Below are 26,977 nucleotides of genomic sequence, written 5' to 3'. Positions count from 1 at the left end.
TTATTTCAAAGTTGTTTTTTATTCAACTGTTATTCAGCATTATACAATACAGTTTATAAACAAGTGTCTGACCTTGTTTCCAATCTTTATTTAAAAATAAATATTATTGACAGTGAATTTTAATTATGATAAGATGTATCTTTTTTTAATCAAAATGTCTCAAAAGAAATAATTTACTTTAATAAAAAAAGAGAAAAGCCCCCGAAGGAAAAAGTAAATTAAAAATTTCCTAAACACAATAATCTACTAAAAATATTCTGCTTTGTCAGAAAGGCTTTAACCCAACATTTTTACATAGTATCCTAAAGATAACTGCTCAACAGTTCGTGCAAAATGAAGACTTGGAGGAAAAGTTTAGAAAAGAAAAATACATTAAAATAGAGAAATCATTGATCCCATGCATACTGCATGGTCCAAACTCCATCTTATTTGGAAACTAGATGCATTATTTTAGGTGGTCTACATTTGTGTAACTTCCCCAAAAATATGATTTATTTATTTTCCACGTGGACTTGGTCATGCTTCTCTGAGTCTGTCTGCGTCTGTCTGGCGACGCAGTCCTCACCCAGGGACTGGGCAGCCACGCGGGCCCACTCAGGAGCGCAGGACGGCGAGTCTGTCAGGGGCCCACCAGCAGGCGGAGGAACTTATGTACAGCTAACAGGAGCAGGGACAGGAGTGGGTCTGCGGCGTAGTTAGGGCCGGTGCCTGCAGGGGACGAGAGAGGGACAGGGTTAACACCTGATTCACCAGAACCCAGTGGCCTATGCACAGATGGGGGAGGATGAGCCCTCCCCCGGCTGGGCTCTTGATGTCAGCACCCAGCTGGTACTCAGCTGGCACGCAGCTGCTCTGCGCTCGCTTCCTATTTACCGACCGCACAGGAGCTGACCGTGGTCAGACACAGGGGTGCCCCTGCCTGAAGGGCGTGCGCTAGATAGTAGATCCAAAATCCAAACATTATTTTAGTTGAATAGGAAGACAATATGCTCCCTCTCCACCCCCACCCGCAAGACTACGCTGCAAAGTGGCCTCAGTGTTTAAGGCCCAGCTCCCCGCTCCTCCAGAGAGACTCCGTGGTTGCACACAACTCCAGGCCCTCCAACTCCTGCCTGAACTGCACAGTTTTGCATTCACAAACATCCCGCTTGAGGCATCCTGATGTCTGTGCATGAGTCCTTTCCACAAACTGTCAGTCCAGCCCTTGGGGTCACAGTGGGGTGCTCAGCAATCACTGGCTGGTGGAGGTGGGTGGGCCAGGGCCCCCCAGGAGTGACCCAAGCACTGTCCTGTTGGGAGGTCACTCCCATCTGCTCCTTCAGCGTGGCCTCCAACCCAAGCCTCTGGCCACTCCTGGGATGGCAACACCGTGTCTTCCTCCTCCTCACCTGGGCTGCCTGCTCAGCTCCCCATCTGTCTGTCATAAGGTCTTCATCTGGTTGGAAGGCCTCCTGTGTAACTGGGCGAAAGCCTACCCATGAACTCCAGGCTTCTCACCTGGGAGTGGGATGCTCCCTCCAGGGTTACCGAGAGGAGCCAATGTAGAAGCACCGTGCACGCCCCAGGTACTGCCCAAACCCTGGGGACATCACTACTAACTTGCATAGAATCAGGCTGCATCCATGGAAGCAGTTTCCAGCCCCACCCTGCTCACCTGCAACACATGGAGGCCTGTCCTCCCCTCACCCCACCTAGCCAGCTGGGCTGGAGCTCCATACCTGGGAGGAGAGACACAGGAGGCCCTTCCCTGTGCCAAGCAGATGGTACAGAGGTTGTGGCCACTTCCACTTAGCCACTTGCAGGAGCTGCTGCCAGGCTGGCCAGATTTGTGGCTTCCCTGACAAGGCTGGGCCTGAACCCACAACTTCCTCCCCTTTCTAGGTGGAAGAGCCATTTGTCTTTTCTATCCAAGCTGTTTCCCTCAATCCCAAATCATTCTTGTGTCCTGGCCCCCAGTCTCCCCTCTGTACAAGGAGGGGGTTGGACAAATGATCCAGGACCATTCTGACTTGAGATGCCAGGATTCCATCTGTTCATTTTCAAAAAACAAGGGTTGTGTTTGAAGATCTGAAATAAAAGAGGGCATAGACCATCCACCGTGCCTGTCTTATCCAAGGTCAATCATTTCTGCACATAGTTCTGAGCCCCCACTGAGAAGCACAAGGACTGGAGAATCCAAACGTGCTAACCTTCCCTTGGGGTATTAATTTTTCACACAGTCGTCACTCCTGGCCCTCCGTGCAGCTTGCCCCGAGTTGACATCCTGCCTGTTGCCATCTGTCACTGGGGAGGACCACGGTGTGGTCACTCCAAAGACTTGGGTCTTCTTTTGCTGTTCTTCATTGCCACGTGTCTCTGGGAAGGACGAGGGTGGATGCAGTGATGGACTAGTTGATGGATGGCCAGATGCCTGGGTGGATTCACCGAGGCTCAGATGCATGGAAATAGGGATGTAGCCAGCAGAACACTGGCTCCTGGGCACACAGGGCTCATGTGGCCAGACCGGGCCCACTGGCTTCCACATCTCCTGGTGCCGATCTTTTTGCTCCTGCAAACCCTGACACTCAGGCCCATGCAGGCGAGACAGAAACAAGCACGTGAGGCATTTAAAAGCAGATGTATGTGTGCAATAGAACTCCAGGTCCTCAAGGCACTCAGGGGCAGGAGGCATGGCAAATGGGCTGTGAGCCAGGCAAGGCGAACACTGCAGAACGATGGGCACAGGAAAAGGGAGGAGAAATTTTAATTTGCCTCCAAATACTGTTGACTTGTCTTTTCCACTATTACAGTCTCACCTACTCACATTTAAAATTTTTAAAAATTGCACGAGACTTTTAAAAGACCCTGGATTGAAACAACCAGCCTGCCACTGTGCTGGGCCAAGGGGGGAGCAGCTGGGGCTTGGAGGATGGGACTGGTGGCTCCCAGAGGCCAATATCTGGGGAGGGTGGACACCAGGGTCTTCAGTGTCTCTGCTGGTGGATGTCTGGGGGTGGGGGGAGCTAGGTTTGGCTCCTGGGTGGTACTTCATCCTCTCTCTGACCCAGCATCACCATACAGGGGACTAAGGGAGGTGGTATGGGGCAGTGGGCTGGCACCAGGACAGCTTCCAGGCCAGGTTGCTGTGTGACCTGGGCAACACCCTTCACCTCTCTGGGTCCTGTGGCACACTCCATAAAATGGGGATGTGCATATGCATGGCTCCAGGAAACGAGTACGTGCAGGGCATGTCTCACCAGGCTGGGGTCCAGATTAGCAAGATCGTAGTGGCAGACTTCAAAAATGGCTACAAATGCCCCATCCTCCCTCATCTACTTGCCCCCAGTGTCCACACTCTATGATAGTGCCCTTGCACACTCATGCTGGGGCTGGACACAGGACTTGCTTTGGCCAATGAATAGTATCAAATGTGAAACAAGCAAAGGCTTGAAAAGTGCACTGAGGCTTGCCCTTTCTCTGTGGCTCTTGGCACCCACTGCCATGTGAAGAAGACTGGGCTGGCTTGCTGCAGGGTAAGAGCTAGGAGATATCCTAGCAGAGGTCCCTCTAGACCAACCAGCCCCCAAATGAAAGGGCAGATGACCACAGATGCATGAATGAGCCTGACAGACACCTGCAGGAGAAACATCCAGCTGACCCGCAGAATCATGACCTAAACAGATGACTGTGGTGTCACACCAAAGCCACCAAGTTTTAGGTCTCGTGTTACACAACAAAAGCTCATTGATAGATACAATCATGTAAACAAAAGGGCCTCAAACAGTCTGGAAGTGAATAAAATGTCAATGAAACGGGCAACACAGTTCCTTTTCTGAAAAGTGTTGGAGAAGAACCAGTTTTGAGGGTTGTCCTCCTTTTTTTTTTTTTTTTTTTGTGGTACACGGGCCTCTCACTGTTGTGGCTTCTCCTGTTGTGGAGCACAGGCTCCGGACGCGCAGGCTCAGCAGCCATGGCTCACGGGCCCAGCCGCTCCGCGGCATGTGGGATCTTCCCGGACCGGGGCACGAACCCGCGTCCCCTGCATCGGCAGGCAGACTCTCAACCACTGCGCCACCAGGGAAGCCCTGTCCTCCTTTTAAGAGAAACATTTTCCAAGATAGAATAAGCAGGGGAAACTATCTCCCCAAGCATTTGTTTTCAAGATGGACCGACATGCCTGGACCTCAGGGCAAAGGAGGACTCAGGTTTTGGAACCTCTTGCTACATCACCCATCGGATACCCAAATGAGCCAGGGCAGACCAAGGAAGACTGGCTTCCAGGCTGCTCCTGGAGGAAGAGGGGTCTCCACATCAGAATGGGTTAGAATGCAGGAGTCTGGCAGCCCACTGTCCCCCTCCCCACATACTATCCACTTGGAGGGCCACTGACAATTGTCTAGTATCTGGCTGTTCCCCCCCGACCCCTCAGCGTCTGCTGCCCTAGTCCCTGTTCTCACTGTTTCCTGGAGCAAGCTAGGACTGCCCACTGCTGTCAGGGCTCACCTCGACCCTCCAGGGCAGGGGCCAGGAGGGTGCCTTTGGCGCCTCAGTTGAGGCAGGACCTCCTATCTTGGCCTCTTTTATCATGCGGCACGGAGAGGTCTGTGTTCCTGGTGTTCCCGAGGACGTGGAGGCTGCTGTGATGACTGGTTGCTAACAATCTATCTATTTCCCCATTTCCTAAGGCGTACCGGGGACAGCTCTACAACACACAGAAGCTTGCTTATGTCACGGTTAAGCTGGAAAATCAGTCTGCTTGAGAGGTGAGGGAAGCATCTGATGGAGTAGTAGCTGATTCACTCTTTATATGAAACAAATATCACCATGTTGTTAATCATTCTTAAAGAAATCAAAGCTGCTCTGTGAATATAAACTTTTATCATGTGGATGGTGAGTGGGATAAGACTCACGCCAGAGCCATTTAAAAGGAGCTCCCAAAAATGTGGGCTCACCCAGACCCATGGGCACAGCAAAGGCACCAGTCCAAGCAGCTTCCACTGGAAAATCCTGCTTCTCTATTTACCCAGCAATGGCAAAACTCCAAAGACCATGTTAGAAAACAACAGGGAACCTCTGGGGCCGTTTATCACCTAGTGATGAAAGTGAAGGAGGAGGCTTGGCTCCAGACACCCTCTGGGATCCGCACTTTGCCCACATTGTCTGGAGGCCAAGCCTGTGAGTCTGGTTCCTGGGGGGATGCAGAGGTGGTAGCTGGACTCCTACAGGCCTGAAGGCACGGAGGGGACCACTTGCACTCTGCAGGCATCAGAATCGTGGTGGGCTGCTCCCCAGCTGACCAGTGAGGATGGCTAGCCAGGACAGACACTGCCCTCCCTCCACCTGCCCAGCCCACGCTTCTAGGATCACGGATGGTTCTCTTGGTCTCAAGGGTAACTTCTGTCCCGGCTGTGGTCTGCAGCACCTGTCATGCAGGCTGTGGATAGAGAGAGCTGCAGCCTCTCCGCTTCCCCACTGCAGGCCTGGGAGCTGCAGCCAAGGGGCCAATCTGGGTCAGGAGTTTGCAAACAGTGCCCCTCAGAGTCTGGTGTTGCCCAAAGGCTGTATTTTTTTGTTTTGTTTGTTTTGGCTATAGCTTAAAAACTAAAAATTTATTTCAGGTTTGAGAAGAGTAAGTAAAACTAAGATACATCTGAGGTCTGGTTCCACATGCAGGAATGGCTAACAGGCTGATTCTGCTCTTACGACCTAAGCAAATTTGGAGGTTCACTCTGTGGGTTTGCCCTTGCCCCCTCCAGCGCTGCACTAGAATATTCCCATGTTGAGTACAGGTAGCCAGAAGAGAACTAGTCCAGTCTCAGAGGACAAAGCCACTCCACCGGTAAGCATGGATATCCTAACATCAGGACTATGATGAGGGTCTGGAGGACAGACCCCTCCTCTGTGTCAAGAAGAGCAAGCCCACTTATGTCCATTCAGCATTTTGTGCTGTCATGACATGTCTTTTGAATAAGTGCTTTTTGGCTAAAAAAGTTAGAAAACCAAGTGGATGGAGTGCCCTGGATGAGGTTCTTTCAGCGTGGATGTTGGATTCTATTCCTTTCCCCCTTTGCTGCCATCTGAGAATGAGAGAAGATGGACACCTCCCAAGTGGCAACAGTCTGAGCTTGGCTGGCCTTTATGGGCTGGACTTGGACATCCGCTTATCATGGAAACCACGGTTTGTCTGCCTGGGGCAGCTGGGTAGAGACCAGCTCTTACACCTTGTTCCCATCACTGGCCCTGCACCCTCAGCCCTGACCCAGCTCCATCCTGGACCCACGCTGTGAGTGTGGTGGTGGCCAAGCCCAGCCAAAGAGGAAGGCTCCCCTTGGAGCTTCCTGGGGCCAGGGTACAAGGAGTCTCTCTGTGCTTTGCAGGGGCTTGTGGAGTAGAACAGAGAGAGCTCTTAGGAGTCATCTTGGCTACGGTTAGCACCATGCCATTATCTGCAGGGGAGATTCGTAAGGTCACAGAGCCCAGGGGCAACAGAAAGGCACCAAGTCGCCACTTGACGATTCAATCCGGACTGCAGAAGGGTCTGACTTGGTGCACACAGAGCTCTAAAAACTGTAAATTATAATCCAACATGTAAAATGTGGGAGACTTCTACCTAAAAGCACAGATCCGAATGTCTACTGGAAAGGCCCAAGACACAGCAGCTCTGGGCCTGCTTAGTCACCAAGCTACACGACCAGCAGCTGTCTTCTCTGCAGGAATCTCCTTCTCATTGCTCTCTCCTGACCCTCAGCTGGGCACAGGGAGGCTTCCAGTTACCTCCCTGGCCCCCTGTGCAGTCAGGCCTCCCTTCCCAACCCGCCTCACTCACCTCCATCCCCCACACTTGGCCCTTTGTGGCTGACTGAGTTTGCAACCTCGGAGCCAGCTCTGGTGTGGGATCCAGGGGGCCTGGCTTTCAAGCCGACTTCAAACCTACACCACTGTGTGATGATGGGGAGCTAGCCCTCCTTGCCCTGACATTCCTGGCTTCCTGATGGCCACCTGCACCCATCCTACTCTGGCTCTCTGCCCTCCCCTGCACACTGTGCTGGTTAGGCCAGGTGGCCCAGCTGCAGCTGGGTGGGAAGATGCCACCTTGGAAGAGGCTACTTCCGTTGTTGATGTTTTAATTTAAGCCTCTTCATGGATATTTATTCAAAGGGAGTCAGCAAGGAATAATCAAGCACTAATGGAATTGGACAGAATTAATTTCTGCCATAAGATTAATGTGCGCTGGTAACTAGGGCAAAAACTAGGAGCAACAAATGGCCTTGGGTTTTAAAGGAAATTGGAAGTGTGGGATGTGGAGATGCGAGAGAAGGGATGAGATGTGGGTCCCTCAGTCCTGTGTTGACCCTGCTCTGCTGGCCTGTCCTACCCCAGCCTTAGGCAGCTGGCTCCTGGGTTTGAGAACAAGCTGTCCTCCTGGTGGGTGACAGCATGCCTACTGGGAGTGATGCCCACGGGCAGCCTCCTTGTCTAGGCAGTGGGAGGAGCCTGAGTGCTCCCGGGCTGAAAGGGGGTAGACAAAGGGGTCGCGCTTATTTTAGCCACGCCTCACTGTGCCCTCTCCCCTGCCATGGCCCCAGTGCAGCAGTGACCTCTTAAAGTGTTTTCCTGCCTCAACTGCCACCCTGTGCCTATCTCCCACCTTCTGACGCACCTGGATAACTATCCCTAAGGGGCAAATCTTCAATGGGTTCTCTCTGCCCTCAGGAGAAAGTGCTACCATGTCAGTGCCACTGCTGGGGCTGCTTCGTAACCCTCCCCAGCAGCCTCACCCTCACTGCTCCTCTGCCACCAGTCATGCGCTCTGATCCACTGTTCCCTGCCAGCACCTCGAGTGCACTCCAGGCTCACCCTGCAGAACCACTGAGTCCTCCTTTTTCTCTGTCTGGGTCTGACCTGTACCTTAAGCCTGGAACAAGTGTGCCTCCTCCAGGCAGCCCTTTCTGAGCACCCAGACACAGAGGGCTTGGCACAAATGAATGTCTGTGTTCATATGGCCCTTGCCCGTGTCCCCTTCTCCCCCAGCCCCATAAACGGCTTCCTCACATGTCCTACCTCTCCAGCCATGGTGGAACCACAGGTGCCAGAGGGCTGGCCCCAGGCCTCCTCCCCTCCTCTGCCCCCAGCAAGCAGCCCCACCCACATCCGGGGCTCAAGTAGACCAAGCCAAGCACTTTCAGGATAATGATAGCAAACCTGGCTAGCTCCTGCTGGGGCCAGGCACCGTGGCAAGCACGTTACTTGAAATCCCATTCTCTTTACTGCAGGAATTACTATTTTATCCCTATTTTACAGATGGGAAAACTGAGATCCAGAGAGGTAAACTGACTTGCCCAAAGCCTAGGGTTGATAGATAAAGTACAGGATGCCCAGTTAAATTTGAATTTCAGATAAACAACTGGTAATTTAAGTATATATTTATCCCAAATATTGCATGGGACATATTTATACTAAAACACTATTGACTGTTTATCTGAAATTCAAATTTAACCGGGTGTCCGATATTTTTATTTGCTAAATCTAGCAGCCCTACCAAGGCCACACTAAAATCAATGGCAGATCTGGGACATGAACCCAGACAATCTGGCTTCTGTCCACACACGTAACCACCACACACACCAACTCTCAGGGGTGAAGAGCCAGAACTCTTCTGCCCACAGTGCCTCGGCTAGACCACAGCTCCAGGCTGCTTCTAAGGGAGAGAGCATGGGAATGAGATTTTTTTTTTTTGGATTTTAACATTTATAATGGCTTTTTAATGTGGTCAACTTTGTTGCTAGCTCCTTTCCAGCTTCTTAATTCCTTTGAAATGAAGTCTTGCCCCAGATGATCCTTTAATGGTGCCACTTAATGAAAATGGTTAACAGGCCTTTCCCTACGGTTAGGCGGCTGGTGTCTGCAGGGCCAGGGCAGCCCTGACCACAGTATCAGGGTACTTCCCAGGCAGGGATGGTGGGGGGGGGGTCTCTCTCAGTTCTGAGCCTCGTCTTCAGGGGAGGATCTCCCACCTGCCCATTCATATTCTTTAAACTTTGAGGCTGCGGGATGCAAATAGGCCTGTGGTTCTTTGTTCTTGGTGCTGAGAGAATTCTTTCCTTTAACCCTCTCAGGAGGCTTTGGGAGGTAGGAACCACTATGCCCTTCCACAGGTGAGACAGAGAGGTAAAGTGACTTGCCTAAGGTTGCACAGCTGGTAGGCAGTAGAGGAGTTATCTCTAGTTTACTCCCTGGTATTTTCGAATCAAGTCCAGGACACCTTCCTGACCTTACCCTCGGGGAAAGGTCTGCCTCAACTGCCTCCACACTTGCCTCAGGTGCCCCAAGACCCAGGCAAACTGGGCTGCTGCACAGACACCACACGTGCCCTCACTTTCCTGCCCCCCCAGGTCTTTGTTGGTGCTGACAGCCCTTTCCTGTTCCCTCCTGCCCAGAACCCACCCATCCTCTGCAGCTCAGCCCAGAGACACCCACAAGGTGACCTCCAAGACAGCTCTTAATCTGTCAGCTTCTCAGCCCTGACCCACATTGCCCCAGGCCCACCCCTGCCCTGGTCCTTTAACCCTCCATCTTACCACATCAGCGCTCAGGTTGGCCGCGCAGTACTCCTGACTGGGCTCTCCACAGCCACTAACCCAACTAGCCAGGCAACTGCCTAGCCAGAGGCCAGAGTGCCCTTTTAAAATGCAAAGTACACATCATACCCCCACCCTGCTAAACCCCTAGAGGCTTCATCTAGGCTGAAGACCTAATTCCTCACTGGGCCCCTCCTCAGCCCCCCTGCACCCTTACTTCTCCCTTCCGGGTCCAGCATCCTTCCACACTGCTTACCCCCTGTCCTCTCATTCACCACCTGCCCCTCCCCTCCATGGGGCTCCCTCAGACACCATGTCCTCCTTGGCCCTGCTGGATTGGCCCTGCTGGAGGCTCCCTTTGTCCCATGGGCTCCGGAGCAAGTCACATTTACGCTGGGCTGTGTTTGGGCAGCCACTGCGGTTTACTTGTCTTTAGACTGTAAATCTAAAGACAGGGGTAGAGTCCTCTTTTTGCCAAGTCCTGTGGTGAATGATCATTTTGAATTGCAAATTCAGGGAAGCAGCTTCAATCCTGCCGGGACTTGTCTCCCCTGTCTCCTCTGCCAGTGGGTAAACCCATCATCACCTAGCACCCTGCCCACACCTGCAGTGCTCACAATGTATTTGTTGAACGAATGAATGGGAGTCTTTCTTAGACGCCCCCAGCAGTCTAAGCAGGCATGATGTGCGCCAGGCATCGGCCAGATGCTTCATGTTTGTCATCTTAAACACAAGCTGTATCTCCAAATACACTCTGGGGCTGGAGGCCCATCGCTATCTGACCTTTCAACTGCCCAAGACTGTGTACACACATCTCTTTGTCTACCTTTTCTCAAATGAATTTCACCATTTTCCCTTTATTCCAATTTCTTCATTAAATAATTTTTGTTCTATTATGCCACGTGCAGCTTTATAAACCACTTCAAATTTTTCCCTTAGGAGAAAAAAATTTATATACATAAAAATATAAAAATGTATTTGTATATTTTGTATAATTTATATATTTATATATTTGCATGTATATATATATATAAATATTTGGTCTAAATCAGTTGTTTTAAAATCTTTTAAAGCAGTGGAACTCCTTTTTCAAGCTAAATGCTGCGTGGAACCCCAATATTTAAAACCATTAGAGGGGGAACTTCCCTGGCGGTCCAGTGATTAAGACTCTGTGCTTCCAGTGCAGGGGGTGTGGGCTCGATCCCTGGTTGAGGAATTAAGATCCCACAGGCCGGGCGGTGTGGGAAAAAACCCACACAACCCCCCCCCCCAAAAAAAAATTAGAGGCAGAACTGCTCTGGTTGAAGCTGGAGGTAGGGCTGGCGGCCCAGGGTTCCAAGGAACAAAGTTTGGGAACCACTCATTAGAGACTCTCCAGGGCCCCTTCCAGACCTAAAACTCATGGACTTGTAGATGCTGGAGTGCTGGGGTGCCCATTACACAGATGGGGAAAGGGAGACCTGTAGGGCTTCAAGTGAGTGGTCCCTTCCCCTCTTTGGAGCATTGCAGCCCTGTTTAAATCCCACTTGTCCCCTCCATAGCCTTTATGTCCCTTGAGGCAGAGTGTGCCCCAAATTCCCCAGGTCAGGCAAACAGTGAACACTCAGTTAATGCCTGCTCAGTGCAGGCTTCTCTTTGTGTGGGTCCAGGCCTCAGTCTCCCTTGTCCCACTCAGTGGAGCTGGGCCTGGCCAAGAAAAAGCAGGAATGACAGACTGGAAGCTCAAGGCTAGGGGAGAAGGGCTGCAGGTCCCTGAGGCCAGCACAGCAAGGACACAACAGCAGTTCCTTCCTCTAGATTCCACCTCGGTGACACCTGGATATTTCTTTCTGTTTCACACTGAGGACTTTTCTTCAGAAACAATTTAACTGAAAAGGTTAACACATTTTAATTACCCAGGGATAGTGCTCTGAAAATTCTATAACATGTGGGCTTCCCTGGTGGCACAGTGGTTGAGAGTCCGCCTGCCTATGCAGGGGACACGGGTTCGTGCCCTGGTCCAGGAGGATCCCATGTGCCGCAGAGCGGCTGGGCCCGTGAGCCATGGCTGCTGAGCCTGCGGGTCCAGAGCCTGTGCTCCGCAGCGGGAGAGGCCACAGCAGTGAGAGGCCTGCATACCACAAAAAAAAAAAAAAAAAATTAGCACAGAGGAGCTGCCCAGGATATGTCACACATTAAAATATGACTCTGTAGAATAGAATGCATTATGAATTATTGCCTTGTGTATTTTTTGTTACATTAGTCTTTAACGTGACTACAGTTATTCATCTGCCCACCTGGAGATTTGATTTTTTAAATGCTTGAAAAAATATATCTATATTAACTTTTACATGTGCAATAGTCATCAAGTCTTGGCCAGGCTACATCCACCAGAGTGCCCAGTGTCCAGCAGAAGGAGGGGTCCCCTGCTCCTGCCCCTCAACAGCGCGTGACAGAGGTATCTTCTGAAGATTGAGGGATTCGGGGATCTGGGGCAGGCTGGGGACTGGCTGTGTCCCCTTGCTCTACCCGTCCTTTCTGTGGCCTGGGACAGCAGGCAGAAGCATGACCTGGCATGAAATTCTGGGCCTAGCCAGTCTGTGCCATGCCACCACCTGGGACCTTTCTCCTTGTGGCCTCCCCTTCCTGGAGGACATGGACTGAGTGTGCAGAGTGCAGGTGTGGGGAATGTGAACCCTAGGCACGTCTGCAGCCCCAGCCCCACTCCTCCTGCAAGGCCCATCTTGCATGCCGCATGCACTCAACTTCCCATCCGTGTTTCATGCACATATCCACTCATCCTTCTTTCTATCCCCCACTTACCCATCCATCCACCCAGTTACACCCTTTTCCCACACATTCCTTCCATCCATCTACCCATCCACATGTCCATTCATCCTTCCTCCCACCCACCCCCAACCTCAGTCATCCAGTCACACATCCTTCCCTTCACTCACTCATCAGATACTTATTTTGCTACCCATCCATCCATCCCGTCACTCATCCATCCAAACGTTTAGTCCCAGCCCTGCCATCTCTTGGCTGGATCACTGGCTCTAAAGTGCTCTCCCCACATCCACTCTGCTGCTACCTCTCCATTCTCCACAACTGCAGCTAGGGTGTCATTTCAAAAAGCATCATGCCCTGCCAGCCACTTGCTCCCCATCCATTGCCAAAAGCCAAAGCCTCCATCTCTGTGGGGTTTAACCCCTGAACTACTCTTGACTTTAATTTCCCCCTGCACCCCTTCTTGCTCTCTCTGCCTTAGTCATAGTAACTCTTTGTCAGGCCTTGCCACAGGACCTTTGCACATGCTGTCCCTGCTTCCTGGAAGGCCCTACTCTCTCTCTTTCTCAAGCCAACTCTTAATCATCTCCCAGATTATGGCTTAAGTGTCATTCCCTCAGGGACCCTTTCCTGACTGGGTCACATCCCCCTATTCTTAGTTCCCATAGCCCATGGGTCCCTCATTTAGAGTGCCAGCAACAGATGCAAATTTTTACTTGCTATGTGACCGTTTGATCAATGTCTGTCTCTCCCTCTTCTGACTCCCAGGACCTTGTTGGTCCTATTCACATTGTGTTCTCAGTGCCTAGCATATTTCTTGCACATAAGATGCTCAATGGACATTTTCTGAATGAACGAGTAAATGAATGATTGAACAAACCAGTGCCATGCCCAGTGAATGTGAATGTGGGGTGGTAGGGATACAGACATGAGAAAGAATTGGGCCTGCCTTCCCAGGGCATCAGTCTGGATGGGGTGCTCAGTCAGGCACTGACTCCAGGACAGGAGGGAAACGTTGGGGGCCTAAGAGAGCAGTGGGGCCCTTCTGAGTGCTCAGGATGGATGAGACCCCTTGGGCTGCAGGGTCAGGAAGACTTCCTCCCTCTGTGGAGTGATCCCCCACTACCAACCCACCCTGGCTGCACCTTTTCTGAGCCCCTTTTGTGTCCCAGCTGAGCCCTGAGTTCATTCTCAGAGTACCTGCTGCTCAGTCTGGCCACCACTGCTGGGCCATCAGCTCCTCCCTGAGGCAGAGGTGGGGTCTATCTGATGCCCTGGGCAGCCCCCACCCCTTGGCCCTAGCCAGACCAGATATAGTTAGCTAGGAACCCCTACCCCAGCTCAGAATGAGCCCTGGAACTATGTCAGCTCCATCTCCCCGGGGGTTTATTAAGGATCTTTTCTCTGGGCTAAGCGGCATTTGTGTGATAATCAATTGTAATAAGTGTCATTGTAAGGGGACTGACCTTGCAGCTGGGCTTTCCTGGCTTAAAGAAAACCAAGACCTTCCTGAGGAGAGCCAAAGGCAGCGGTGGGGGGGGGGGGGTGGCAGCAGAGGGAGGGGCTCTGGACCTTTGGCTATATCCATCCGTTAAAGGCAGGCAGACCTCCTTCTTGATGAGCCTCATGTGGGGCCTGAAGGGGTCTTGGCCTCCTGGTTCTGCATGCAGCCCGCTCTTCATCCTACCCTCTCCCCATTGGTCTCTGGGTGCCAAGCAGCACCTTCACTGGCAGTCATCAGGTTCAGTGAGCCACAGCGAAGGGATCCAGGCAGGTATGGATATGAAAGACAAAATGCAAGAGCACGTGGTGGAAGACAGTGCAGGCTTGAGCCGGCAACAGTGGCCCGAGCCCCATCACTTGACACGCCCATCCCTGCGGGGCAGCCGGCCTCCCCACACAAGTGGTTCCATCTCGTATGCTAAGAGTCCCAGTGAGGAGGACACTGGGCACCTCCTCTCCACTTAGGCCGGCCCTGGAGGCTCTTTGGCTGCTTGACCGTCACTAGGGGTCCAGGTGCACAGATGTGATGGTGCAATGTGCAGGTGGGACACGAGGAACCATGGTGAACCTGTCCTTGCTCACCAAGGAGCTCCTGACTCATGCAAAATAGCCGCCACCACACAAGGATGAGGACGTGGCATCAGCCCCATTTCCTTTCCTCCCCCCTCCAAATGGCACGGAGGGAGAAAGGACAAAAATAGCATCTCACTGAGCCACTGGCAATCTGAGGGCATTTTCTGTTCTGAAGCTCCATCAGCTCCTCTCCTTTAGCCCCATGACATGCACAGTGCATGGAGGGAGACACGTCTCAGAGCGAAGTCTCAAGATCGGAGCCCCTAGGCCTCATGAAACGACCCTGGCCAGTCAGTGCCATTCCCACGAATAACGCTGATAATAAGATCAGCATCTACTGAGCATTTTCTAGGTGCCAGGCCCTGTGCTGAGCTCCACTCTTTCTGTGGATTATCTCCTCTGATCCCGCCCCTCGCCTTCTGGCACCGGTCACTGGTGCCATCCAGATGATAACAGGCGTGAGAACTTGCATGTGGGAGGCAGGAAGCGTTGGATCAAGGATTCGAATGCAAGCAGCTGGACTCATGTGGAAAATGAGAAGCACAGTACTTACGAAGGGTGAGAGAATGAGGCATGTACTGTGACTTCTGGGTGGCTGGAGCTCTGTAAGTCCCAGAAATAGGGAGATTGGTTGGCATTCAAACCCTGGCCTGCCTACTAGCCAGCTAGCTGAACAGCTAGCTGAATGTGTGAGATGCAGAGGAAGAATTAAGTGGTTGGAAAAGTGGTAACACTTTCTCCTGAACTGTTGTCAGCCTCTCTCAGGTTTGTTTTGTTTTTTCCACCATCATGGGCAGCTCCTTTAAGAGATCTTGTCTAGGCCCTGACTGACCATGGTCTCCCCCCTTAACAGTGCTGGGTGTCCAGCTGGGTGCACTCGGGAGGTGCCCTGTTCACAGCTGGCCTTCACACATGAGTAGCCCTCTGGAAGGGTGGTCACTTCTGAGATGGACGGAGCAGAGCCTGAGGGCGTGGTTGAGTGGGTGAATGGTGGGGCCCCCCAAAACACTCTCCTTGAACCACAAAGACCAGAAGCCAGTCCAGAGTAGCTTTGATATTTCAGCCTGGGGGGTGGTAAGGATGGAATGGAACAACCAGTACTTTCCAGAAATAGCCTCACCCAGGATTGCAGATGCAGGGACAAGGCTTCACAAGGCCTGCCCCTCAAGGGCTGTCTCATGGAGGGGGTGGCATGAGAGGGGGCCCGAGTGAGGTCCCGGTCGGCCTCACACCCTCGCTGCTGCTCAGCACCCCTTGCAGCCGCTTGCACGGCTCTCTGTTCAATGGCAGCTAAACCCTAACCCAGAGGAGGCCGAACTGGGTAATCCATGTTGTATTTATAGCACACCTTCCCTGAGAACACCAAAACCGCCACCAAGCAGGCTGTTTCCCCCAGAAGCTACATCCCAGGGGAGGAGGTTTGTCATCCTTCATAAGGAAGAGGTAGGGATCAGCAGTTGTAGGTGCTGGGCCTGTTTGCTTGTAATCTTAAACTCTCCTGCAGCCCTTACATAAGACAAAATGAAGCTTCTCACTGCTTTGGAGTTTCCAAGAGATGCCTAGTAACCGTCAGCAAAGCATGGGGGAATAGAAAAGATGAGACTTTTTTTTTCCTTGTGCCGCAAAGGTGTCTTAAAACCAAGTTGGCATCTGCCATAAAGCTTAGAGGTTTAGCCCACAGCCGAGCCCTTGCCTCTGTCCACATGGGGCAGAAGTAATCAATATCATATTACAAAAGCTCTTGACCTCACTTATTCCCATGGATGCTTGGGGAATCCTTAATATTCAGAGCTTTTAAAATGTGTGCCTGGCATATTTAATGAGAAGCTTCTTGGTGGGTTCGGCTCCCGGTGACACTTAGAAAGCCTGGCTCTCCACCCTTCCCAGGGGGCTGCCACCCTGGCTGAAGAAAGGGTCTGGGCTCTGGGGAGGGGACTGTTGGATGAAGTGGGGCAGAAAGAGTCATGGGGAACTGCAGAAAGGGGGGACATCAGTGAGATGTGTGTGTGGCATACACTAAGTACTCAGTGAAAGGCAAGTATTATTTATCATTATTACAATCCTTAGTGCAGCTGTTTCGTCCTTAATTTGGGGTCTCCCTGATGCTGAGAGAACAGCCGCACAGTGAGCCGACTGACTGCTCGGTGATGGACAAAGGCCCTTCCATTTGGTGTGACTTTCTCAATCCATGGGGCACAGAGTGGGGAGGAAAAGAGAGGCCTCCAGAAACTTCCCCAGGACTGACCTAAGCAGGAGGACAAAGCCCCAGGAGCCTCTTTCAAGCCTGAAATCACACACTGCCTACAGGAGGCCTCCTCTGATTGCCTCAGCTGGATTGGGGCTATCCTCCCTCGGGACTTCCACTGACACAGACAGCTTTGTCCTGGAGTTCCACGGGTGCCCTTGATGCTCTGAACTGAGTCTGTGACTGCAATCACTGGTTCCTGCTCATGGCAACCATGGGACTGGCAGATGAGGGAGGGGACACCATGTAGTTGATAATCACACACGTTTGCCACTGATGTGGGTGCCTCCTGTCAGCTGTGAGGCTCAGCCATTTCCTTTATGAAATCCTTTAATTTTCTCTTTCAGGATGCTCAGAGAGCCTCACTTTCTCTTCTCTGGGACGATTTTTGCCAGATTTATTTTCTCTTTAATTATGATCCTTGTGTCACATCAGAGCTTGAGGGAAGAGTGGATTGTTTATTTAAGGTGATGGTTTTCAGGTCCTTGTGGGCCTAGGGAGATGGGAAGACCAGGTGACTGCCGCCTGGCTTGCTGGCCTAGCTGGAGACCCTTCCCACTGCAAGGAGATTCTCCCTGGTCACACTGGCATTGTTTCCGCCAGCTTTGTCATCCACCAGGGGCATGGGTCGAGAGTAAGTGCCTTCACCTTATCCACAGTCCCCTTCGGTCATGGTTTACGGTTGCCATGGCCACACCCAAGGATGCTCCTCTTGATGGCTCCCAGCAGTAACAGTTTCTCTAAAGCTGTCACACCTATGGCCTTGGTTGTCTTTCTCTCATTATTAATTGAGATATTGAGAGCCAGTTCTCTGTGTGGGCACCAGGCAGCAGTTTGCCACATCCAGCTGGTTCTCTGTAGGGGCCATGGTGGCTCTTCTCGAAGCCGGAGCCCCAAGGCTAATTATAGGTTCACACGCCACAGAGCTGATCCCCAGGTCCCTGCAGAGGGGAACCTCTTGCCAACATACAAGGCATTTCAGCTGCAAACTGTATTCTATTAAGGCCACACTTGGCTTCATTGTGGCAACTTTCCAGCTAGAAGGGTTTATCTGGAAGATACCGTTTTGTTTTCTTTCTTTTTTTTTCTGGAAATGGCAGGCAGCAACAAAGTGTTCATGAAATATTTTCAGTGTTCAGATTAATTAGGAGTCAGATTTATGAACATGGCTAAGAAGGAGCCCAATCCCCTGTGCTGGCTCTGCTGTGTTAATCTAGCCCATGTTATTTTTAAGCACAAATATCAAAATGTCTTTTGACAAATGAGATGTGAAATGAATGAGTTTTGCACATAAACTTTTAGTGCAAATATGTATTTGGCTACATTGGGCATGTATGGAGCATAGGAAGGCTTTTCTGGCCTGGCTGTGCGGTAGCTAAAGTATGAAGTTCTGAGTAAGTACCCTCATCCCTTTCCTAGCGTTAGTAAAGAGGCTTGCTTAAAAAACACAGCAACACAGTGTTGTCTGGGGCTTCTGACTTCCTCCCAGGAGCAATTGCTTAACAATTGTCTGGGGAGGTGGGCTGGGACCAACTCTGAGGTTGCCAATCTGAAACAGCTAGTGTATCCACTCAACCCAGGCCTTATGTGACCTCTTTAATTAGAAACTCAGTTCTGGGTTTGTCTTGGAGTTGGGGTGGGGCAGAATTCATCTTCCTCCCTTGAGAGCTGGGTTATTCCCTTTGTCCCTCCAGATCCACCCGTCGGCTTTCTCCACTCTGCTTTGAGCCCCTGGAAGCTGGCTTGTATAGCCTGCATCACCTGGTACCCTTACCCTCCATGCCCAGGAAGGTTTGGCCAATGGGAGGCCCTGACAGGGAACTGGAGGGCAGGAGAAGAGTGAGGTTCTTGCTGGGCTACTGTGGGTCGGCTGTGTCCCTCTCCCAAGGCCTCAGCTCTTTCAGGCAGGCCTCTCCATCCAGCTAACCTCTCTGGGTTCTGCTAATTGCTCCCTCCCCTTGCCCCTTTCAGGCCCTTTTAGGCCAGTGGCTCTCAGTGCTACTAGCCCTGGGGACCAGTTCTCATCCTTAGCTGTCCTAACCTTGTTCACACCTTTAAAAAATACTCTCACTGCGTCTCCTCCATGACTCTGCTTGAGTGTGCCATCTGCTTCGCCAGCATCCTCACTGCTATACTCTGCAAACACCCTTGCCTGGTAACCAAGGGGCAATAGTCCTTCCTCGTCCCCTCCCCTCTAAGCTGCTAAGAACTGAGAGTGGAGTGAGGAGAGTGGGGACAGCGGGCGGGGGGAGCAAGACTGAGGTCACCGCCTCGAGCTCCCTTTCTGACTCACGCTGGTGGTGGCTCTGAGTGATTGGTTGGGCTGCTGCATCCCAGGGAGGCTCGGGAGGCCCAAGCACTGCTCGACAACACAGCCCTATAGAAAGGTTACTAATGCTGTGACTCATAACATAGTCTGCAGTCTTCATTCCGTCCACAGCCCACAGGCTTGACAGCCTTGAGTGGTGAGGCGAGATGGGGCACTTAAGATGGTATGGGTCCCTCCTTGGCATCAAGCCATTCAGGTATGTTTGTGGATTAGAAGTCCTCTAATCCACTTCTCCATGCCCAGAGTGGGACACAGAGGGGCCCACAGCACAGTGATTCTCCCAAGAGCTCACCTGGAGAGTGGAGGTTACAAGCCTTTTGGTCTTCCAGCTGAAGGCCCCACCTTACTGGCCTTCCAAACTGGAGATGGAGAGAAATTTGGGGTTCTTTCTGAGATATGTCTGCATGGTTACTGGCCTGTTCAGGAGCTAGCAATGGTTTTGGGGCAACAGAGACCTTAGGGGCCACCAGACTCCTATCCTAGTTGCGCTGCCCTGTCAGCCCTGGTGGGAGCCCAGCTGGCTGTGCTTTCTCCAGGGAGGGCAGAGGAGTCGCCTGCCTGGGCTGCTGCCCTTATCCACGTGGGCATTAATATGCTGTCCTGTGGCTGGCAGGTGCCATCAGAACTGGGCTAACCTGAGGACCTTCCAGAAAGAAGGGCACTGTCCATGCCACCTTCCATGGTTGGGTTCCTGCTATAGCGATGAGTTACCGTGGAGCCTCCTTGTGGTCGAGCCCAGAGACTGGACATCTGACCAGCCATGGCAGGCATAGTCAGGTCAGCCTTGGTTAGGCTCAGGGGGTCAGGCTCTGGCCAGGGGGCAAGGGAGATTCAAGCAGGAATGATCTCTTTTCACATAGCGCTTCCTTGACCAAAGGCTTTAATGATCCCTGTTGCTCCACTCAGCATTCAAGGCCCTCCACAGCTTGCCAACCACCAGGCACTCAGCTTCATCTCCCTCAACCTCTCCTCTTTGGCCAGAGCAGATAATGGCCTTGGTGATAACAATGAGCCTTATACAGCAATTTCCATTCTGAGTTCCCTCTGAGGTCAGGGATTACTAAGTATTTCTGAAAGAAGTACTTTCAGAGATGGTAAGCCACTTGCCTAAAGTCACACAGCCAGTAAATGAAGGAGGCACAATGCATATCTGGGCTTCTGGCCTTCCAAATCCTCTGCTTTGCCGCTCTACTCATGGTCTAGGGGATATCCCAGAGGAATATTCCAGCTCAAGACACACATGTTTACTTGCTAGTGCCCAAGGGGATGGGGCAGAAGGGTGTTTTCTTCATCAACTAAGCCAGTCACCCTGCAAGTGAGTAAGCGCTTTTCCAGTATACGTACTGTGTGCTAGTCAGAGATGGCTACGTGCCCCATGATTCAGGCTCCTCTTCCACCCTGAATAGATGAGGCTGGATAACAGTTGCCAAGCTGAGGACATTTTCTAGCCTGCCTTGCATCTGTTGAACAATCTGACTGAGTTCTGGCCAATGGATGAGGGTGGAATTAACATTTACCAGGCCTGGCCTTTAAAAACTTCCTTTGTCATTCCCCATATCAGCTTTTCTCTGAGAGAATTAAGCCCTACCAAAATGATCTGAGTGGCCATTTTCTCAATCTTACAAGAATGACAGATAACTAGATCCATTCTAAATGCATAAGAAAGAAGTCAATTCATCACATGCAATGTGTGCCTTAGAGCCCTAGGGCTTGGTTTGCTCAGGGAACTGGGTTGAGAAGAGCTGCTTCCATTCTCTTTTCCCTTGTTTGTGGGCTGTATGTTGATGCCCAGAGTGAGCTTGGAAGCCACCTCTTAAAGATGGTAGAATTTCTGTCAGCCTGAGTCCCTGAATGACTGCATGGAACAGAGCCACTCCTCCCACCCCCCCACCCCCGTGATGTAAACCAGAAATAATACATTTGAATTGTGTTAAGCCTCTGGCATTTTGAGGTTTTGCACAGAAACTGGTATTATCTTAAACTAATATGGGGGAAAGCTCCAAGACAGGTGGGGGAGTTTGGGGAGAGGACCTCCACAGGTTCCCAGCTGACCCACCTTCCCCCACAGTCTGGGGGAAGGTCTTGTGGACCCTAAGGGGGACGAGGCCTCCAGATGTAGCCAGCAGTCTGAGCCACATGGAGAAGCTCCCACAGGGAGTATAACTTCGTGAGAAACAACTGAACTGACGTGGAAGACAACTGGCAGGGTCTGAAGGCTTAAGAATCAGCCAGGGAGGGAGGCTAGGATGCCTGTCTCCTCGGATTCAGCAGGAGATCCCAGGAGCCTGCATCCTTATAAAGTGCTGATGCTGGTGGCAGGTGGTCTGTACTTTAAGAACCATGAGAGTAGGGCATGACAGTGTGCTCCCTGCCCCCCAGTAGGTTTATATACGACTGTCCCAGAGCCCAGCCTCCCAGTGATGCAAGGACAGTAGAGATGCTCTCTATGGGACTGTGCATCAAACAAAACTGAGAGGGAGTGATGAGCCTAAAGTCAGACACAGAGAGTGAGTACTGGGGCTGAGCTCATTTCTGAGGCCCCATCTTTGAGTTGGGAGTGGGGGATGCCTTGGGAGGAAGGGCACATTGGGCAGTAGGCCCTTCCACCCTCCATAAAACCTCACCACTGCTAAGCAGCCCCTCCTTCTCCAGACCTGCCTGCTCTGCAGTCAGTCCATTGTCCTTACTCTCTGTTCTCTGACTCCCTTCTCAACATCACTCCCTTCCCCTTCCCCCAACCCTCTCAGCTCCCTAGGAGAGCAGGCCTTAACCTCTGGGTGCCCTTCTAACAATAGCAGGGCTCCATCCTCACCCCCAACCCCCCACCACGAGGGCCTAAAGCAGACTGGAGTGGTGAGTTATAGCAGAGCTTGTGTCTAGGACCAGCCTGGAGGTAGCCAAGGAGAGCAGAGCCTACACAGCCAGGCCACCCTTGTTGGCTTGAACAAAGTATGTCCGTTCAGTCCAGTCAGGCACCAGCCAGACTTACCAGACCTGAGTTGTAACCACCTCCTCTCGCTCTAGACTGGGTGCTAGTGCCCACCCTTTAGGCGCTAAGGGTTCCAGGAGAAAAGCAGGCCCACTGCCGTCGGAGGGCAGCCCGCAGGGTTCAGTTCTCCCAACGCAAGGAGGGCTCCCCTCCCTCCAGCCCGTGTGTAGCTGGAAGTCGCTGGCTGGGCAGCGCGCACACTCATAAACACACGTCCCGAATGCTCCAAGCGGCCAACAGTGAAGGCAGGAAAACAGCAGGAAGAGCGCAGAAGCGAGGCTGCGGAAAACGCTCCCGGGCGCACCCAGATGAACCACCAAAGACTCTGCATCCGCAAACTACCCGAGCTGGACCGCCCCTCCGGCGAGAGCCACCCCCGCGCGAGCGCGCCCTCTCGGCGCCGCCCTTACCTGAGCCGTGCCTCTGGCGCAGAAGGACCGCCTCACGGGGTGGCGGCGACGCTGAGGAAGCAGCGGTCGCGGCCGCGACAGTGGTGGCGGCTGCGTGGGCCGCGGAGTTGGCGGCGGCCTCGGGGACTCCGGGACCCGGGGCGGCGGTAGGGCTCCCGGGAGGCGGGCTTTTGTCGCCATGGCCGGGCTCCGAGGTGGCCCGGCCCGCGGCGCCGACGTTGTTGGCATTGGCGGCGCTGGCGGGACCGTGGCGACGCGGGCCGCTGCTCTGAATGTGGGACACGGCTTCGGCGGCCTGCATGTTGGGCGGCGCGAAGCGTGAGAGCACGCGCAGCAGCGCCTGGGCCTTGTGTTCCTGCGTGTCGTCGTCGCTGTAGTCCGACACGCGGCACTCGTAGACGCCCTCGTCCTGACGCCGCACGGCCGACAGCCGCAGCCGGTGCGAGATGTCATTGCCCTGGACGCGCACGGTCTGCAAGAGAGCGGGGGGCTGGGGTCAGAGGCCGGGATGGGCAGGCCCGTAATCCGCGCTCCTGGCCAGCGTAGTGCAGCTGTGCCCAGCCCCGCAGGGCGCTCCCAGGCCACAGCACCCCAACACTTCTCAGACCCGGCTCTGCCCATCATCACGATTCAGGTTTCCTTCACCCCCGTGGCTCACCAGTGGTATGGAGCTCCCAACTCTGAGTGGACCCTGGGTGGCCCTGCCCATTGCATCGAGTCTCCAGCTGCCCCATATCTTAAAGGAGTGCCTCAGGTTGCACCCACTGCTCATACAAACCTACCTTCGCGTCTTCCCATAGCTTTCCCTTCAGAGCCGCAGAACCCACCCCTTCTTCCTCCCTCTGGCACCTTGGAGAAACCTCAGGCTCGGCCCCGCATCCACTGTGAGGTATGGCCTTACGTCCGGTCCTCCACATCTACTCGCACTAACGTTCCTTAATTCTAGAATCCGGTGGACCGGGGTGGTGTCCGTAGGAAAGCCGCCTTGCCCTCAGAGTGCGCATATATACCTGCTCCCGGCTCCAGCCCTTCTCAGCTAACCCTCCGCCCTCCCAAGGAGGCAGGTGATGCAGAGGCTGCTGCCGGACCCGCTCAGTCCCTGCTACTTATGAACTTGCCTCTCCGCGGCAGCATGAAGCTCCGGACAAAGCTCATCTCCCTGCCGCCTGGTGGAGACGCCAGGGAGCAACAGCTTTGTAGCCCTCACCGAGCTCCCAGAGAACCGTCACCTCTGAACCGAGCATAAGACCTGGTCGTCTCCAGGCCCTGATACTTCCACGCTCCAGCTGGGAAAGCTTGGGCACGTCTCCTCCCCAACACTGGCAAGACTCCTCCCCCTACCACAACTCCCCAAGCCAGCCCACAACACCCCGGCACCGCGACCCGCAACCCAGGCGGAGGAGAGGGCTGCAGCGGAGCGCCAGGTGTGTGCAGGGCACGAGTGGGGGCCACAAGCCTAAGCACCGGTCGCAGCTAGGGCAAGGAGACTGAAGGGGAATTTTACAGGTGACTGTACAGAGGAGGAAGGAGATTCAGGCCTGGGACCCTTGATTTACACGAAAGAGAACCCTATCCGCTACCGGTGACGGACGGCGCTCCGACACGCCAAGCAGCCGACAATGCAAGGCTGCGAGCACGGCCCTACACCGCACGTCCGCTGAGCCTTTCTAAAAGGGAGGAAGCTGCGGGGCGCAAAGCGGCCAGAAGGGGTCTCCCGCGGCCCGCGCTGGGCTCAACACTTACGCTGATTTTAGTTGCGTCCTTATTTGTTACCTAAAATGCAAAGAGGGAGAGAGAGATATTAGGCTGTCGGCCTTCAGGCTCAGGGAACTCAGATGAGCCTCCTGCAAGAGGATCCTCCGCAGGCGGGCTGGGACTCGAAACCGCTCGGGAGGTAGCCACAGCTGAGGGCACGAAGGACATCAGGATTTTCAGGAGTTTTACCCTGAAGGAAGCAGGGCTTGCAGCTAGCATGGCGCCCGGCCAAGGAGGGGCTGCCCTAGCACACCTGCCTGCCAAAGAGGGGAGGCTGGATTGCCACCCGGTGGGAAGAAAGGCCAATTTCCCTCCGGAGGAGCATCCTCATTCCCTGCTGTGTTTCTCTAAACCCCTTGGATGGAGGGGCTGGTGTATCTGGACAGGACCCAGTGGGAGACGTGAGCAGCAACTAAGGGTGGGACTCTGGGTAGAGGGTAGGTAGGTGGTGTGTGTGTGTGTGTGTGTGTGTGTGTGAGAGAGAGAGAGAGAGACAGAGAGAAAGAGAGAGAGAGAGAGAGAGAGAGAGAGAATGAGAATGAGAGAGCGCCAGTGCTAGAGACTGTGGTTTAAGAGGCAGATGGGCAGTGGGGGAAGTCCCTCTGATCCTGCGGGGGCTGGAGGTAACCTGTACACCGTGCTCTGCCGGCCTCTGGAACGCAGCCCAGAGGAGCTTAACTCCTTGGCCCTGTGCCCTGGGGACCTCAAAGTGGCAGAGGGCAGGGAAAGCCCGGCCCCAGCAAGGGGTCTTCTTTCAACACCCAGCACCCATCAGCCTCTGGGCCCGCAGCCAGCAAAAGCAGGTGAACTGGATGAGGTGCGGCTTCTTAGGGGCTAGGCGTGGAGTTCGGGGAGGTTTCCGGCGAAGGAAGTGAATTAACAGGATCTGGGGGTAACAAATGCTGCTGTTGAAGGTGCTGTGGACATGGGGAGGGTAGGAAATGGGTTGCACCACAGGGCGGCGCCCTGCCTTCCTCGCCCGGGTTACCCCAGCCGCCCGACACGAGCCGGGTGAGCACGGGCGCCGCGTGGGCGGCAGGTTACCTTGCTCCGGGCGCCGGGCACGCTAAGCGCCAGCTCGTGCAGCAGCTCCCGGGGCGGCTCCTTGAGGTACCACCACTGAATCTCCAGCGAATACGAGGTGGCTCCGCTAGCCCGGAACGCGCAGGGCATTTCGATGTCGTCTCCCTCCCGTACTGTCACATCTTTGGGGACTTCAGTAAATGTAGCTGGGGGCGGGGGAAGAGAGAGGCGTGACCAGCTGTGGGGCGGAGGCCTGGGGCAACCCCAGGAGAGACGGTCGGTCCCCGGCTCGCTTGGCCGTGTGCTTCCCACCCCCCAGCTACTAGTGTGGCCCAGGCGCTGGCAAAGTTCGGTCGAGCAGCTGCCGGGCCGCAGGGGAGACCGGCTACAGCTGCAGGCTGCTTCCCTCCAGATCGCGAGGGGCAGCAGGGGCGGCTTACGCTTCTTCCCCGCGCCTGGCCGCACTATCAGAGCCAGGCTGGGGCGCGCCAGCTCCCGGCACCCCGCAAGCAGCCTGTCCGCTGTTGGAGCCCCGGTCCGGCTCCGAACGACCCGGGCGCGGGCGCCAGCGATGCGGCGACCCTTTGCCTCTCTCCACCCCCTACCCCGCCGGGCCCGGGCTGCACACCGGGATTGCTGGAGACTGTGAAGCCTTCCCCTTCTCTTTCTCCTCCTCCTCGGCGACAAGGGCAGGCTGGCTCTGGCGGCCCCGGCAAGCACCCCCGAGCCCCCAGCGGCAGCAAAGTTCCCGCGCTCACCGTCGGCCACGAAGAGCAGCAGGGCGTGCAGCAACAACGACGGCAGGTATCCGGGGGCACCGAGCCGGTTCCTCTGTTCCATCTCCCGCAGGGGGCGCGGCGGCGATGGGAGCGCGGGCGCGGAGAGGCGGCTGTGGCGGCAGCTCGGGCTCGGATCCGGCTCGGGCTCGGGCTAGGACGCCTCCGAGCCTGCCATGGCCCCGCGCGGCGCTCCCTCCCCCGGCCGCCGGCGGCCGCCAATCAGCCCCGCTCCCTCGCCGGCTTGCCCGGCGCGGCTCCGGCTGGGGGCGCTGCTCCGGGTGCGCAGAACGCGAGGTCCCGCCGGGACGCTACTGGCGATCGGTCCGTGCCTCCCTCTCTCTGGTTATACACTGGACCGATGGGGACCCGCAATTCAGTCTTTGCCGGGCGGGCCGGTCAGGGGCTGGGCCGCCCCGGGACCCATCCCTGGCCAAGAGAGTGTGCGCCTCGGAGCCGTGAGCTTCTGCCTCTCAGTTTCCTTCTGGTTTGGCTCCCGACTGCCACCTCCTCCGGCTCCCGCCCAGCCCTCCCGCTGTCGCCTCCGCCGGTCCCTCCTCGGCTCTTTCTGCAAGGCAAGTGGGCGCTCAGCCGCGGCGCGCAGACCTGGCGTCCGACCCAGCGCAGCGCCGGGGAGAGAGGGTCCGGCGCGGCCGACCCAGAGCCGGAGAGAGGCAGGAGTGGGGGAGGGGAAAGAGAAAGGGAGGGGGCTGTCAGTGGCTGGGCACTGTGCCACCTCCACCGCTGCATCACCCCTCCCTTCCCCTCCCCTCTCCTCCCCTCCCCTCCCCTCCCCTCCTCTCCCCTCTCCTCCTCTCTCCTCCCCTCTCCTCTCCCCTCCCCTCCCCTCCCCTCCCCTCCTCTCCCCTTCCACAGCAGGCACCGCCCCCGCCCCGGAGCGCTCCCCCCCCACCCCGGTCGCTTGGAGGGACCACAGTCTCTCTGGTTGGAGCGCAGCTGCGCCCCGCACCCGCTTTGGCTGGGGGTCCTCCCACCAAAACTCTCCCTTGCTTCTTTCCAGCCTCCAGAGCCGGAGACAGCCGCTTATCCC

At 54.4% G+C, this 26,977-nt stretch overlaps 1 protein-coding gene across 1 annotated transcript; it reads right to left on the bottom strand.

The window, feature by feature from the left end:
• Window positions 1–26,594, bottom strand: VSTM2B (V-set and transmembrane domain containing 2B). Its single transcript, XM_027079254.1, has 5 exons — window positions 25,909–26,594; window positions 25,172–25,356; window positions 24,116–24,145; window positions 22,373–22,844; window positions 1–708 (listed from the first exon to the last, which is right to left on the bottom strand). The coding sequence occupies exons 1-5, from the start codon at window positions 25,988–25,990 to the stop codon at window positions 620–622; spliced, it is 858 nt and encodes a 285-aa protein (XP_026935055.1). The 5' UTR covers window positions 25,991–26,594; the 3' UTR covers window positions 1–619.
• Window positions 26,595–26,977: the final 383 nt, after the last annotated feature.

The sequence above is a fragment of the Aethalodelphis obliquidens genome, unplaced genomic scaffold, assembly GCF_003676395.1.
Source record: "Aethalodelphis obliquidens isolate GAN/ISIS:26980383/991018 unplaced genomic scaffold, ASM367639v1 scaffold43, whole genome shotgun sequence".
Classification (NCBI taxonomy): domain Eukaryota; kingdom Metazoa; phylum Chordata; class Mammalia; order Artiodactyla; family Delphinidae; genus Aethalodelphis; species Aethalodelphis obliquidens.
Note: the sequence above shows the minus strand (reverse complement) of the source record. Positions and strands in the feature narration are given on the sequence as shown.